General features: G+C 38.1%; 1 protein-coding gene across 2 annotated transcripts in view; it reads left to right on the top strand.

Annotated features, from left to right (window-relative positions):
* Positions 1 to 16,036, top strand: part of SLC17A5 (solute carrier family 17 member 5) — a 28,611-nt gene extending 12,575 nt beyond the window's left edge. Inside the window, exons 8-12 of one of the 2 annotated variants that reach the window (XR_008449288.1) lie at positions 2,436 to 2,568; positions 4,204 to 4,351; positions 9,816 to 9,906; positions 11,444 to 13,275; positions 14,296 to 16,026. Coding sequence is in view for 1 of the 2 variants with exons in the window: in XM_054063448.1 (XP_053919423.1) it covers positions 2,436 to 2,568; positions 4,204 to 4,351; positions 9,816 to 9,906; positions 11,444 to 11,581 (510 nt within the window). In the remaining variant the exon portion in view is untranslated. Of the gene's footprint in view, positions 1 to 2,435; positions 2,569 to 4,203; positions 4,352 to 9,815; positions 9,907 to 11,443 lie in introns of both variants that reach the window. The other variant, XM_054063448.1, reaches the window with a different exon arrangement.
* The last annotated feature ends 521 nt before the right edge of the window (positions 16,037 to 16,557 follow it).

The raw sequence follows: 16,557 nt of genomic DNA, 5'->3' as shown, positions 1-16,557 counted from the left end.
ATTTAGCTTAATGCTAGCTTTCAAGCTTATTTTTCTGGTTGAAAATGCACGTTACCCATTTTTAACTGCTCTGATTTAAAACAGTAACTATAAAAATGTTTTTCTCTGTTTTATGGTTTGCATGATTGCTTCAGATTTTATAGCTTGTTTTATGGCTTGTGAAATACTGTCTGCTACTTCTTTGCTCGCTCATAGAGGAGAACATTTCCAGTTAAAAAAAGAAAAATAGAAATAAGGAAATCATTGTACGAGTGGTGTTTTTGAAAGTATTTTAAGGAGAGGGGGAGAAATAAAAAAGGTGGGGGAAGCTTCAGTCTGATTGAATCCCTTCCCAAATTGTTGCTTCTTTCCTTCAATGAGCAGCAGAGGTAAAACGCCTTTTTAAGTAGGGTAAATAGGGTGAAAAAAACCCATAGACTTAAGGTCCAGGTATAGTACATTTCAAGGAATTCTTAAAAAATAAGATTACTTATCAGAGAAGAAAAATAGGGTGGTGAGGGGAGTGGAATATTCTTATTTATAGCAATTACTTGACTGTAATGGTCAGTCTTTAATGAGAATGTTTCAGTGGTATCATAATATACCTGGAAGAAGCTGTTACAGCTCATATAAAAAGGTGCTCAGAAATTCCAAGAAGTTTAGTATAGTCTTCCTGGTTTAATGCATCATACTATTTTGGATGATGCGCTGATGATCATGATGCACACCATGCAGGAAAGAGGCATGCTAGCAATTTCGGGAGGAAAAGATGGGGAATCTCAGCTTTGGAAGAAAAGGGTGCAGTACGGCAAGCTGCAAAATGGCTGGTAAAACTCGCTGAAGTTGCTGCTTGCGTTCTTTATTATGCCTCTTGAGGGAATACCTGTATAAACATCTATGAAAGTAATTTACTACGACAGCCCTTGATTGCATGTGTTTTGTAAAACACTCTTGCATTAAATGCTAACAGATTCTGTTGTGAAGTGGTTTCCTATGTCTCTGGGTTCTGTTTCTTCTTCTTGGGGTGACTCAGTACTTCAGTACTGACTGTTGTGTACATCTGAAAAAAAAAAAGAAAAAGCTTGCATAATGGTGTTGGACTAACTTTGTTGCTGCACATTTCGATGGAAATTGCATTGCTATTTTAAATATTTTGAGTATTTTACGGTGGCTGCTGTAAAGTCTGCTAGTTTCCATCATAAAAGAATGCAGTTGGTTAAAAATAGTGCTGTGTCTTTGAACAGTGGTTCAAAAGAAGTTGTTTGGGGTTTTTTATTGATGAGACTGTCTTCTGTTTTTCGAAGTTTTACTTACTGTTTTTGAAAGCTGAGCATTGAAACCCAACAGGCAGCATGTTGAGTGCTGATAGAATGGATTTTAGGTGGGGAAGTGTTTCTGGTTTCACTTCAAATTAAATTTTCGAGGGCAGCTTTCGATTGTTCTTTGACAAGTAAACATTTATAATAGTGTGCAAAAGAGTATTTCTATCCGGTAGCTATCAAAATACCTAATCACAGATTAGGTCAAATCATAGAATACTTTGGGTTGGAAGGGACTTTAAAGATCATCCGGTTCCAACCCCCCTGCCATGGGCAGGGACATCCCACTGGATCAGGCTGCCCAAGGCCCCATCCAACCTGGCCTTGAACACCTCCAGGGATGGGGCAGCCACAACTTCCCTGGGCAACCTGTGCCAGTGCCTCACCACTCTCATAGTGAAGAAATTCTTCCTAATGTCTAGTCTAAACTGGACGTTATCGCTTCATCATCAGTAATTATACATAGTTGTATGGAAACACTGTAAATTTACGCAGCAAAAAACTTTTGTTTCCCCTCATTAGAAAAACATGCAGAATCAGGCAGAAGTCTTTGCTTTAGGATCACAGGATGTCTGGCCTGGATCTGATGAAAGTTCTAGTTACATATCTTGTCTCTGATTACAGCTAGCATCAGGTGTTTCAGCTCACAGATATGCGATAACATAATGTTGAAGAGTTTATAGTAGTCCAAACCCCAGAGATTCCATATAGCTTTCAGATTTCTATTCATATCTGCAGCGTCCACTTTAGTAACTCTCTCCATAGCCTGTCCTGCTTGAAATTGGTGTTTCTAGAAACTTGCATGATTGGGTTAATATCCACAAGATACCTTCATGTATAGTTTTCTTTTTCCTGAGCGCAGTTGCTAATTTAAACCATTGAGGTTTTGGTCTGGATGGCTGCATTGTTAGTTATAGATTAGATCATGCAACAGAGAGTTTACAGATCAGTAACTTTAAAATGCTTTGCTTTTCTGTCCCAAAGTTTTTCTTTTATGGTAATACCAACAATAGTTATGTGGATGGATGCTTTTGATGCCTCTGCTTCAGTCTCTGTTAATGCTCCAGCATAAGTGATTTTTCAGAATATTGAATTGTTTTCAGTGTTTTAACTGTCTTTGTTTTATCTCCTTAACAGAATGGGGTTTTATCTGCCCTACCTTATTTTGGCTGCTGGTTATGTATAATTCTGTCTGGGCAAATTGCTGATTATTTACGGGAAAAACGGAACTTGTCCACCGTTTGTGTTCGCAGATGTTTTACCCTAATAGGTAAGTGCAAGTATCATCTCTGTTTGGGACATATAGTATCGATCTGGGAAAAATGAAGGGCCTGGGAGAGTAGTGGGGCATTCTGCTGTGCAATTAGGCAGAATTGTACGTGGTTGAAGAGGAGCAGCTTTATTTGTGCATTTTCCATTAAAAAGTAGGTCTATTGGACAAGAGAATGATAAGAGAGTGCCAAAAGCTTTGTTTAGGTTAGAGACACATGATTTGTACAAGCAAACTTATTAAATAAATGGTAAGGTAGAATCACAGCTACAGTAGTGATAATGGTTGGCGGAATGATACCTTGTAAATTACTTTCTCAAACTGAGATGGAATATTGTTTTGCATGAGCCTGAACAGCCTTGTGCTGTTCAGTGTTTTGTTTATGTAAGACTTAAGTAACTGAATAGGAATGCACTTGCAAAATTTGCAGTTCCTACCAGGGTAGAAAGCCCAAATAAAATCCAAAATAATCTTGACTAATTTGGAGGAGATACGATCAGAAATCATCAAGAGATCAACAAGATCAAGTTTTTAAGGAAAATGAGTAAAAGGCTGGTTTTAGGAAGCAGAAATGGATTGCTGATTAAAAGAGAGGGCAGTGGAAAGAAGAATAAAAAAGGGAGATGAGGCACGCAATCCACACAAGTTGCAGCCTGCTTGATATATGCCCATCCTTGCCGCCGTCTCCATTCTGCTTATTCAATTGCTTTCTTTGAAGCAGCTCTTGTAATAAACTCTCAAGCTTTTTATATTTTAAGCCTACAACTTTTTGGTGATCCAGTTTACTGCAGAGCCTCACATCCAAGAGTGTACAACTGAGGGGGAACGTGCTGTTGTGTTAGGAAAAGCAGGACTGTTATGTTGGCTTCATCAACAAAAGCATGTACTTGGAGCTGTTTCCAGAGATGATGGTGAGGTCATGTAAATGGCCAGCTCTGGTACTGGGAAATGGGTACCAAAGTTACCTTCAGACAGGAAGCAGCGTGCGCTAGCTCATGGTGGCTGCTAAGCTGTTTCTAGTACTTGGTGTAGCATCTCTAAAGCTAACCTGGCTTCTCTGAATTGTACAACAGGCTCCAGTACAGATATATCAGACATTCGGATCTTGTAAATGTGAAATAAAGCTCATTCTAGGTAGGAGAAATATACATATATATGTCTGTGTGTATATATACACATATATATGTATATATTTATATGAACCCTTCCAGCTCTACTTGAGTATGATCAGCAGAAGTCAGTGTTTGTTCTTCAAACCTGGAGAGTTAGATGGGGGTAATTGCTCTACAGTGCACTGTTTACCTACCAGTGAAGTAGCTTTTATTATTTTTATAACAATACATAAGATTAATTTGTGAAGTCACTTCCAGTATCTGTTGATTTTTGTTAATTTTTTTTTATCTAGCTGAAGTTTGTTCTTTGCAGCCAGAGTGGGATTTTTCTGGTCTGGTTATAGTTTTCTGAGGCAGCAACAGGTTTGCAAACCATCTGCTCTTCCTTTCAGGTCCACTGTAATGCACGTAGTGCAGTGCTGGATTCTGTACACTAGGTGGTGGTGAAAGCTGCATTGAAAACTTAAACACAGCTTAGAGCTACTTTTAAAAGTCCATTGATATTGAGATTTCTGTCTTAAAGGAATGATTGGACCTGCAGTGTTCTTAGTAGCGGCTGGATTCATAGGCTGCAACTATGCCCTGGCTGTTGCGTTTGTGACCATATCAACAACACTAGGAGGATTTTGTACATCTGGCTATAGTATCAATCACTTGGACATAGCACCTTCGTAAGTATTGCTGAAGCTATTGTTAGTGTACCTCATGCACTTATGACCACTTGTTTTTTGTATTGCTGGGGTGCTGAGAGATTTAGCTATGGACCATGTGCTGAACCGACATGGAATGCAAACGCTGACAATGACTCAAGCGTACAATTTTAAGCACTGTATTTGCAAAAGTGCAAGTTTGGCAGAGGATATGATATGCACAACAGTCTAGAATAAGTCAATTTTTCATCCTGCAGTAATAAATAATATAATTTCTGTAATTATATTTACTAGTTTTTTGTCCTGTTTTGTCCTGTTAATGATCTTAATAGGACAGTGGTTTTGGAACAGCGTAATATAATTGTTACACTCATTTAAATATTCCCTTCAGAACTGTCAACCTTTAGTATGAACATAACCATTTCTCAGCGCTGTGATACAGGCAAATTCTTTGTATTTGAACACTATATTCTATACACTGGTGTAAAATTCTCTTTATAAGTATGTGACCTGTTAACAGTAGATGGTGAATGTTGTATGTACGGGATTAAATTACTTAATTTTAAAAATAGAAAGTTAGTCTTCAGGCTGTAATTTCTCCAATCAATGTATTACAAATTTGGAACCTGACAGATTCATCAGTTCCTTGAAGAGTATGGGTATATAGGTATTATTTTGAAAGTCCACATATGCACTCTTTGCAGTGCTAGAAGTCAAATACTTCGCACTGTCACTCATTTACCTATTTGCAGTAGCACGTAGACATGAATAGGGTCAAATGACTTTATGACCAAAGAAAAGAGTGTTCATACACTAATGTGTGAGATGAAAAGAGTTCAAGTGTGAGTGGAGAAAGAAGAAACATTTCTTAGAAATGTTATCTAGAATAAGATCCTTGAGATCTGGACAATTTCTGTGGGAGACGTCAGGTCCAAATTGAAGATGATATCCAGGCTTTGGCAAATGGAAGGATGGTGGTCATGTCCACAATGATGGACAAGTTTTGACTGAACAAATAGATATGAAATAGGAGGAGCCCAATTAATCTTGGCATATGAGACTAGGTAGCAAGCAAGCAAGAAGATGTCAGTGGCCAACTCTAAACAGCTTGTACTATGAATTGAATGGGAAAGAATGAAAGAATAGCTTATGTGAGGAACTTTGTTTTAAATCAAGCAGAATTGTGAATGTAGATGTAGTTAAAGCACTGTACAGAGGGTATTATGAGGCCATTGTACAACCTCTGTTTCAAGCTTAGCTTTGCAGAACTACAGCAGCTAGTGTCCTAAAATTGTAAAACATTGGCTAGGGGTTGTTATTTATGTCTCTGTCTAAAAATACAAAACATGAGCATTAATGTGAGAAGGCTGTTAAGTTACTTAATGGCAGAACTTGGATATTTCTGCAGTCTTGTGTCATTGTTTTAATACTCCCTTGCACAGGTCCCGTTCTTTGCTCAGTGCACAGGATGGCTCCTGCTCTAGAAATGACTGAGTGTGGTATAGAGAGAGAGGATAGCATTCATAGAATCATAGAATCACCAGGTTGGAGACGACTTCTTGAATTATCAAGTCCATTAATTCCAAAGCCCTCTGCCTCACAGCTGTAGTAGTTGGAGAGCCCATAATGGCTGCAGCAGAGCATTACAGGAGAAAAGAAGGGTCAGGTTTAATGTAGCTGGATATTGCTTTTGGAATTTGGGTCTTTTCAATGTTCTGTCACAGAGTTTGCATGTGGTCAACCAGTTGTACCAAACTCTGGTGAAGTCTCTGTGGGGACCATGTTCATACCCCGTGGCTTTAGGAATCTGAACTCTTAAGTTATGAAGAGGGATAAAATGCGTCTTGAGGCTTGTTTTGGACTACTATTGTGTGTAAAGCAAGTCCACAGCAGCTTGAGCCCAAATTTAAACAGCTGAGAAGCTAATGTTGGATTCAGTGAGATTAATGGGATCCTAGCTGATTTATTGCTTATTTTCACATGCCTCATCAAACTATGAAGTTCTGGTTTGCAAAAATGGTATTACTTAGCAAGTGTACAGACATCAGTGGAGCTGTGCTTCGAATTTAAGAGCAATGCTGTTAAATACTCTTAAAATAAGACCCTGAGGATGTCAAACATCCAGTTGGCGTGCAAATTCTTGACTTTTCATTTCTCATCTGTAGGATCACATTGTCACTCCCATCTCACAAGTGTGTTGTGAAAATAAATTAATATTGTGAAGAATTCTACAGGAAAACATTTGGGATTCTTAAAATTCTACTTGCAATAGCTGAGTAGTATGCAGAAAGTGAGGCTTGAGTCCATGCACTGGGCAAATGAAGTGAAACAAAATGTTAAATGGTGCTCATTGAGTACGATTCATCCCGTCCACTGTGTGCAACAGGAAAAAGGAAGTCTTGCAACTGCAATGTGTGCCTTTGTGAGACATGTGCGAGGAGCTTCTGCATGCAGGTGATGGCTGAGGTTTCCAGAAGTAGGATTTTGTCTATTTTTTCTAATTTGAGAGATACTTTACTTTACATTTCTAATGTGTTTATTTCAATAGTGAATTCATATGTGGCAGTATACAAAGTGGTTTAGGTGTTGAAAAAAGCTACAAGAAAAAAATCACGTGGCATGACACTGATACACGTCAGCAGGCATAAATAGATTCATGACATGAACGTCTGCTGATCCCTCTGACCAAATCCCACTCTATTCTTCCTGCCCTCAACAAAATAGTTTTATTCCCTTTGCATTTTAACCAGAGAAGTTCCTCTAGCTCTTCTTTCCTCTCAGATAGGCTGAAGGGAGCATATTGGTTATGAGTGCAGGAGAGGCAGGTGTCTTGCTGGTGGTTCGGGAACTTTGGCCCAGTATTGCATCTGGAGACATATGGCTGCATACGTGGGAAAACTCTCCTGCATGGGAACATTGTTAGGGTGGATGCTGTTTTATTGAAATCAGTGATTCTGTATTGAGCATATGTATGCTTTAATTCAAGCTACATCTATCCAAATGGAGACAGAAGATAAAGGGCATGACTTTGTAACAAAGGTTGTAGAAAAAGAATTTCTTTAAATACAGAAATACAAAAATGAGAGGAAAAAAAAGCCTTTTTTTTTCCTCCTCCTACTTAACTTTCTGCAACTGTCTGAACTTTGTTGGATGAAATGGCAAGGCAGACATTCACAATTTCAAGGGAATGCTAAACATAATTGTAAAAATCTGAAAATGAGGTCTGCATAAAATTGTGAATGAAACCTCTGTTAAGACTTTATCCAGAGCTCAATATTCATTTTTAATTTACTGAAAGATATTAGAACAACCAGAAGAAATTCAAAGCAGTTTCAACATGCTCTGTAAATCCCTGTTTTAATTTGTTAAAAGTATGCTGACTAGAATAGCAAAGGGCCCCTTGTTGCTACTAAAACTTGCATTATTCCAAAGAAATAATGATTCTATTTGCAGGAAAAAGCAAATGAAAATACTGGTACTGATGGAAAAGCAATATTTGCTCTGTGTTTTTGGTTTCTAACACGTATTTATTATGCTATCAGTGCATTGAATTGGGGGGAGTTGGGGACAGGAGAGAGACGATCATTCTTGTGGGGAAAATGTATTCTTATTCTAGCTCTTTAAATCTACATCAATATGTTGCCATGATTACAAATTTTAGTATTGTTGTTCCAATGAGTCCCCATAATATTCCCGTGGCTCTGTTATGCAAAAAACCAATTCATGTATCTGGGTTTTTACTCTTGATTTTACTACTAAACTGCTCTGTGAGTTAGCTTGTATTTGGTCCTCACTGTGCCATAAGAACCTGACCAATAGCTTAGCATTAGTCTTGCTCTACAAACAAGGCACTTTTTGCTTTCCCGTTTCATATGGGAGTTTTCACTGTGCTAAGGGAGTGGCATAGTAGTTATCTGCATTCAACAGCAAGTGTTATCAAGAATGTAACCTATGTCAGAAACACCGGACATAAATAGAGGCATTTAGCCAGCAATTCATTGCCAAAGGCCTTTGGTGACCAGAGAAACTATTAGATTGTGTTTAGTTTCAGAAGTCTGTGCTAGCAGTATTGTAGAGCTTAGGTAGGATGAAGACAAAATGCATTTGCTTCCACCTAAAGGCTTTAAATGGAGTTTTGCTATATATGCTTATCCGCCTAAGGGAACAACGACACGCTACATTTAAAAGAAATAAAGGATCATGTTAATTAAGGCATTGGAGCTCAGTCTAAAATACATTGCCATGCTTTAAACTGATAAGTAGCATTGACTTTTACATCATCTAGTTGAAAAAATTGGCTAGTTGTCTAGATAATAGACTTTCTCAGGAAAAATGCATCATTGAACTGGATACACATATCACAAACTTTTCTAACAATGCTGTATGGTTGAATTCTGTTTTGGTAAATAAAATGTCAAAAGCTATACATCGCTCTTTAGCAGTTAAATTGTACTTCTACTCTGTTAAAATCAGTATGATCATAATCTCACTCTTCTAAACAGCCTAAAAAAATCACTAAGAGATAACTGCTTTCTCCCGTGGTAAACTGCAACTATTAGTATTTCATATGATTCCTCAGCCCACAAATCCACCTTGAAAATCTGAACCTTAGGTACCTGCTCTATGGTTGGAAGGTTGAGCTCAGCTGTAGAATGTCTAGCTCTTATTTCTCTTCAGACTCTCTCACAAGTCTGTGCTTGTGGTACAGTTTCAAACATGATTTTTCATTATTGCAACACTCCTATGAGAGAGATCTTTAATTGCCTAGAGATGCAGTGCTGACACTCAGATATTAAGCAAGTTACCAAGTTTTCCCAGTGAGTTTTTATGGACGCCGGTACATATGTGTGCACGTGAGTGTGATAGAGCAACACAGTTGATGGAACGGGAAGCCTCAGATGGAGCTGCAGGAACAGCAACCAGCAAAACTGGTTAAGTCAGACCCGTTTCCCATCGGCCTTGACCCACAGAAGGCTGAAAGGCAGAACAGCCGCAGTGCTCTGAACTCCAGTCGTATGCTCTGTAGTTTAAGTGGTGATATATATCCACACTGGTGATAGCGCCTTCTTGGCAGACACATTTTAGCGATGCTGCCTGAACAATCTCTTACTATTGCCACACAGCACTCTGTCGTACTCCTTTTGCTTTTCCACTTCAAGGCATGCAACATTTCTTTTCTGACTTCTCCAATGGATCCATTCCAGATGGTTTGGTTGTGGCTTAGCAAAGGGGATGTGGGTTTGGATTATGGATCCTGAGCAAGGCCATGAGTGATTTAACTCAAATTCCGTAACTAGCCTCAGAAAACCAGAGGCGTATGTACCAAGTTGTCAGTGAGTTGTTACTGGAATAAAAGCAAGCTATTCCCACTGGAACATTTGTGTTTTAACTTGTCTGTGTGATCAAGATGAGGCCTAGGCAAAATTATTTCCATGACTGATAACCAGGAGAATTTAATAAGCAGCATTAACAATTTCTCTTCCAGGTATGCTGGAATTCTCCTTGGGATCACAAATTCTTTTGCTACTATCCCAGGAATGGTGGGGCCAGTTATTGCCAAGAACCTCACTCGTAATGTAAGTCTGCTTACTATTTTTTCAGTTGTTATATTTTTATCTCCACTCAATATAAATTCTGTCTTCTCAAGTCTGCAGTTATAAAATGAAATATGGGTTATCCATGCAAGTTGTACTGTACCGTTGCTGTGAGTGACTTAATTCCTAGCCTTTATTCTTCTGATTCTGATCAGTAAAATAAAAGACCTGTGTAGGACTTCAAAGTTTTAATGACTCACCCCTTATATTCTCTAGGAGTAAAATGAATATGCTTTCATCACAGTAAAACTCTCTTAAAGTGCCAACTAGGTGAGACAGTTGTGGTATTTTTTGAGCAAATTAAGACAAGTTCTTACTTGTTTTCCAAAATCAGTCTCTCACGTGAGGTGTTGAGTTATAAGGCCAGCATTTGTCAGATGAGTGAGAAACTAGATTTAAATATGTGGGTTTTATAATACATCTCTTTGTATGTACATTACAGGATTAGGACATTGTATGCTGTGTTAGTTTCACAATACACCTAGCTTGAACAGTGTTAGATTTGACTTTTAAGATGGTTTAGTCAAAGGGTGATTCGGAGTAGAAAAAGGAAGTGAGGAGTTGTTTGACTCTTTTTTTTTTTTTTATTTTAAACAATTATATGAATTATTCTAAAATATTCTAAGAAAGGAAGATGGGAGGAGTACGTTTATTGATACAGTTGAATTTTTGGAGTTGGTGATCACTCCAATCATTTCCTTAAATGTAATGTGAAAATATTCATTATATTCATTAATACATTAATCCAAACTAATTAGTTCTTTGAGACATCTTAACAAGTGGAATTTTTTTTGTTGTTTGGTTGGGGGTTTTTTTCTCCCCATACTAATGCACTGTTCTGGTATTATTCTGTTTTTGTAGTAAGATTGTTTACAGGTTTGTTACAGTAGTCCTCTGGAACTAAAGGGAAAAAAAAAAGACTTAAGACATCTAGAGATATTACTTCTTTATTTAAAAAGAAAAGAAAAAAAAAACAAACAAACCACAGTTCTTTTCTACCCATGTCTTAAGGCCTTTCTTAAATATCAGAGGATTCCTCTTGAAAGCAGAGTAAAGACAGCTAACTTGTTTGGGCTAAAAAGTTTATGATTTGGAATATCCACATAGTAGTCATTAAGAATAGCTTACTGCTTAGTGCGGAGCACTGCAGCTCTTGGATCACCTGACTTGAAAGCAAGACAGTAATATTCTCTGTGAATTTATGTTGCCTTTGTGTAAATGAGAATTTTGATATGAAGGTTCTACATCTCAGATGATAAACTGATCCACATAGATAGTCCTATCAGATTTGCATTAGACTACGTGAGTTGTCTTACTAAACTGAAGTTGACTATAACTGAAGTTATACTGATTGTTTAATCGTTTATGTTTATAATGCTGTTATGTTGCTATGAAATGCTGAATAGCATTTACATTTAAACAGGCAAGGCATGTGGTGTTGGTTTTAAAATTAACCTTTTCTTGAGTGTGGAGCTGCAAACTAACTGTATGGTTTTTTTCCCTTTCCCCTTTTTGACAGAATACTGTGGGAGAATGGCAGACCGTTTTCTATATTGCTGCTTCTATTAATCTGTTTGGAGCAATTTTCTTTGCATTATTTGCAAGTGGAGAAGTTCAGGACTGGGCAGTCAGTGGATATCACTTGCATAGAAACTGAAAGAGATGTTGAAATACCAAACCTGTGCTGGATCCCATGTGCTAGAATTACATGACCAGAGAAGTGCCTTCCCTACTGATGCCTAGGAGTCTTCAGAGCTTTTCAGCTAAACTACTTTATCTGTATCTCTTTTGTACTGAAAATTGTTTGACAGCATATATGTGCTATTTCCTAACACGAAACCACTTGGATTAAATATAATAGTTTCATGCTAGGACTTGATATCATATCTATGATCAGAGACTATTTTAAATTGGTGTGCTAGGCTCCAATTCTTTCCTATTTTTAATTAATATTTTCTAAATTAATTGTGTAGGCAGATGTTTGTTGATAATGAAATGAGAGGAAAAAGCTAAGTGATTATGTGGTACTGTAAGGAAGAATGTCATGCAAAGGATTGTACCCAAGAAAAAGTGGTTTGATTTCCATGATGAGATTGATAGGTTTTTTAAGTCTAGAAGAGCTCTAGTTTTCTACAATCTTTTATAGTGCTTTTGTTTTGGCAGTAATTTAATTAACGTCTAAGAAATGCACACAATTTTATTCTGTTTTACACACAAGCTTTCGATATACAAACATTCCATGTTTCATGAATACAGCTTCACAAATGATGCAGAGCAATGAGGAAGTAAAATGTACCGTTGTAACTGACAGAATAAGCCATGTGTTACTGTTCTCTGTGGTGCAGATTTTTTAAATAGGCCTTATTTTTATTCATCTGTGCAAAGAAGAAGCAGTACAACTCTGTGGTTTAAATCTAGGCAGTGTGCAAGAATGGACTAGGAATAGAATATGTGCATGCTTACCTTAAAATAACTTTGGTTGGCAGTTCATTTTTTGTCTCTTTAAATCAATGCAGTGGAATTCTTTCCTCTTGCATGTAGATATATTTGTCAGCTTGTCAGTGTAAATGCAATAAAATACGGCCAGTGTAGGGAACAATGAGGAAGCTTCGTTCTCTAACAGCTTTGTTTGTTAGTCAGATAAAAGTAGAGTAAAAAAGAACTAGTGCAATAACCTGGTGCTGTTAGTCTCCTATCAACATAGAATTTGACACTCGAGCATCCTTTGCACAACATGCAATTCAATGCCACACAGTAGGATTAAATGAACACAGTGGCCTTGATAAGAATAAATGGCTGAATAATCTTCTAGTCACACAGCAAAGGAAAATTCCTGTGCCAAAGATTCCTGGATTGGAGCAATTAGGTGAAAAAACAAAAATCATGGGGCTCTGGGTTTTTCATTTACCACCAATCTGAAAGAAAAGCCCAGTACTAAAGCTGCTCCAGTGGAGCCTACCTTCCTTCATTTCTAGGAAATGACATCTGCCTCTTCTTTTTAGCTTTAAGAGCCATTTTATTTTGACCTTCCTTGAAGTGTCATGTTCTCTGATGGTGGAACTGTGTTTAAATCTGTTTCTGTCTGCAGCATTTCCACAATAAAGTATGAAGTTCAGATTAAATTAGTAGCTGTTCAGTGGGAGTATGTTAAAGCTATATTGTGTCTTCAGTGTTCCCACAATAAATGAGATGAATATTTACATGTGCATCTGTTGTTGAAAATTACTATCTGTCTGAAGTTAAAACACCATTATCAAAGTATGCAGAACAAGACTGGTGACTGGATTAAGGGCTGGTTCATATTTTCCTGGAAAATTACCTGCTTCAGAAGTTTCTTGTCTAGTCTTACAGGTGAGTACTATCTTCCACCTGTCACTGTATTAAGAGGAATAGATTCACTTTGTGTGTACAGATGTTTGTCCTCTTTCAGTAGCCTTGTTTAAAAAGGAGGAGGAGAAAAAAGTTCCAATAAGTATAATAAAAGTGTCTGTATGTAGATTAAATTAATTGAGGCCTTTGCTTTTATAGAGACCTTAAGCCGGGCAACACATGGGGGTTGCTGTTTCCCCGTGCTGAAGCTGAAAACTTCAGCTTCCCATGCTTTCAGTCTTTGCCCTTGAAATGAGTTCAGCTGAATACCAAAACGGAAAAACAGATACTTAAAGTAGGAGGTGCAGTAGAAGTAAATGTAGGCATTCTCTGTACCACTGAAATAAGCCTGAACTGGATTCAGTTAAAACTGACACAGTTGTGGGAATATCAGCAACAAAGCAATCTAGAAATCTTAGGCCAGCATACTAGCTTTTGTTTTCTCCTCATCCAATGCACCATTAATGCTAATGTTGATTACTTTGTAACTTTCAAGAGAGCTTGGAAAGTGGGACTGGAAAAAATGCTGTAAATCCTTTTATTATTTCTAGACAACAGGCTATAATTAACTTAGTAGTACATAACTACTTCCAATTTAAATTTTAAAAGTATCGAAACATAGGATGAGATTCTTGCTCTTGGTTCAATGAGGCTCTTAACATGTAACAAACAAGAAAATAAAACCAAAAAAAAGGTGTTACCTTTCTGAATCATGCTCATAAAAAAACCCTGTAAAAAGGATAAAGCTAACTAATATTTTCATGATACTGTTTCTGTTGTATTGCCATGATCCTGTTTGCACAGCTCTCTGACAGTTTCATGCATTCAAAAACATTTTTCATATTCTGTATTTTCAGAAGTAGCAAGTGTTTTGAGTACCTCTCATCTCAGTTCACCTGTGTGACACAGGATCTTGGAAAAAAAATCAGGCAGTTTTTTTGTGGTGACTGTTTTCCTGAAACTATCCTTTGATTGTTATTTTTCACTGCATTTCCTTAACAGGTGTACCAGAGTAAGAAGTTGTGCTCTCTGGTCCATCAAGAACCCTCTAATTAGGATGTCCACCTGGAATAAAAGAAGTTGGTTCAAAATCAGATTTCACCTATTTCAGAGCAGGAGCTGAACCACTGCCTGGGAGCATGTCTTAGTGCCGCCAGGTATTTTTAAGTGCATTCGCCTCAATGACTCTTTCTGACCTAGTTCTGCTTAATTATTTTTGGGAACATTTAGTGCAAAGTTCTACCAGCATTAGTAACAGAGATGGAATAACTCTTCACAGAATATCCTACAGCATGAAATGGGTCTTGGGGGTCTTGGGTCTTACCTGGGGGTGTTGGTTGACAGCCGTCTGAACATGAGCCCGCAGTGTGCCCAGGTGGCCAAGAAGGCCAATGGCGTCTTGGCTTGTAGCTTGTATCAGAAATGGTGTGACCAGCAGGTCCAGGAAGGTTGTTCTCCCCCTGTACTCGGCACTGGTGTGGCCGCACCTCGAATCCTGTGTTCAGTTCTGGCCCCTCGCTCCAAAAAGGATGTTGAGGCTCTGGAGCGTGTCCAGAGAAGAGCAACAAAGCTGGTGAAGGGGCTGGAGAACAAGTTTTACGAGGAGCGGATGAGAGAGCTGGGGTTGTTTAGCCTGGAGAAGAGGAGGCTGAGGGGAGACCTTATTGCTCTCTACAACTACCTGAAAGGAGGTTGCAGAGAGGAGGGAGCTGGGCTCTTCTCCCAAGTGACAGAGGACAGGACAAGGGGGAACGGCCTCAAAACTCTGCCAGAGGAGGTTCAGGCTGGACGTCAGGAAAAAATTTTTCACAGAAAGGGTCATTGGGGACTGGCAGAGGCTGCCCAGGGAGGTGGTTCAGTCACTTTCCCTGGAAGTATCTAGAAGATGGGTGGATTAGATCCTCAGGGGCATGGTTTAGTGGTTGATATGACTGGTTGGACTTGATCCTGGAGGTCTTTTCCAACTTGGTGATTCTGTGATGGGTATTAACCCAAAATCTGAACCGTGGTCTTTTACAGGCTGGAAAAGTGACTTCATCATGCTTTTCAAAAAAGGAAAGGCCATGAAGTAATGGGTGTCTTTTCCAATCCACTATTTGTTTGTTCCAAGGGTACCAGCTATCAGTCATGCACATTAGATAAGTCTGAATTATTTGACACTCAGAAATACCAGAAATGAGTTAACTTAAATAGGCTTTTTAAATTCTAAACTGGTGATGTATAGACACCAGTGCTTCGTGCTTTCCCATCTCCATATTCCTCGGTAACTTGTAACTACTGTGTTTTCTATGTGTAAGGGTCATCTTAGTTCAGTTCCCAGAATCTGAACTGTTCCTGTGATATATTTTTTTCTGGCTTCTCTCAATCACTTATTTGCCAATTTCTCCTATTCTACTTTCTGAGAATGTTTGATTCCATGATAAATGAACTAACCTTTGAGTTTAACAGGTCTTCAATATTTTTAGTATTTGCCAGGAAGGAAAGCAGTGGGTGAGGAAGCCTAAACATTACAAAGATAAGTGAGATAAAGTTCATATGGAAAGGTAGGGTTTCTGTTAGATCACTTATAGCATCTGGGAAAGAAAGACATGCTTCTAAAAGTCAGGCCTCCTCTTTTACATTATGGGATCAACAATCACAACTAAATTACTGCTATTGTGTTTTTCAAGCTGTTACTGTGAGCAGCATCTTAAAAAAGTCTCTCATTTCTCTGTGTACCTGTATCTGAAAAAGCTGAATGTCCACTCTTAAATCACATGAATTAAGAGCAGTCAAATCAAACAAAATAAATAAAAATGATTCTCACTCAAACAGTTGTTGGCTGGCCAAATCGTTTTCTGAGACCTGTCAGTAAAGATGCTGTCTCTATTAGTACAAGGGCACTGGCCCAAACTGTTATACTGAAGAAGATTGTGTCTAACTTGAAGCTAAGGAATGGCTATAATTTGACATCAATTATTTGCTATTAAGTTTTACTGTTATTGTGCCTACTGGGAGAAAACCACCACACTGGCAGTAGTGTATTCGTCAATGGTGATTTAGATAATCCTGAAGATATGAAGAGAATCTTGTGGGGTAAGTACTTAAGGAGAAATTGGTTAGCCTAGTGTTGGTCTTTTTTCCTTGAAGAAATGTAATGAGCCTTTTTTTTTTTTTTAAATGAATTTGTTTAATCTTCAGACCATGCTAGAGTCAACCTAGAGCTTTGCTGATTTGCCTACTTCACGCTTCACTCATACAACCATTATTAACGGTATGCAATTC

The sequence above is a fragment of the Cuculus canorus genome, chromosome 3 (genome assembly GCF_017976375.1).
Source record: "Cuculus canorus isolate bCucCan1 chromosome 3, bCucCan1.pri, whole genome shotgun sequence".
Classification (NCBI taxonomy): Eukaryota; Metazoa; Chordata; class Aves; order Cuculiformes; family Cuculidae; genus Cuculus; species Cuculus canorus.
This window is presented reverse-complemented; position numbering and strand designations above follow the sequence as displayed.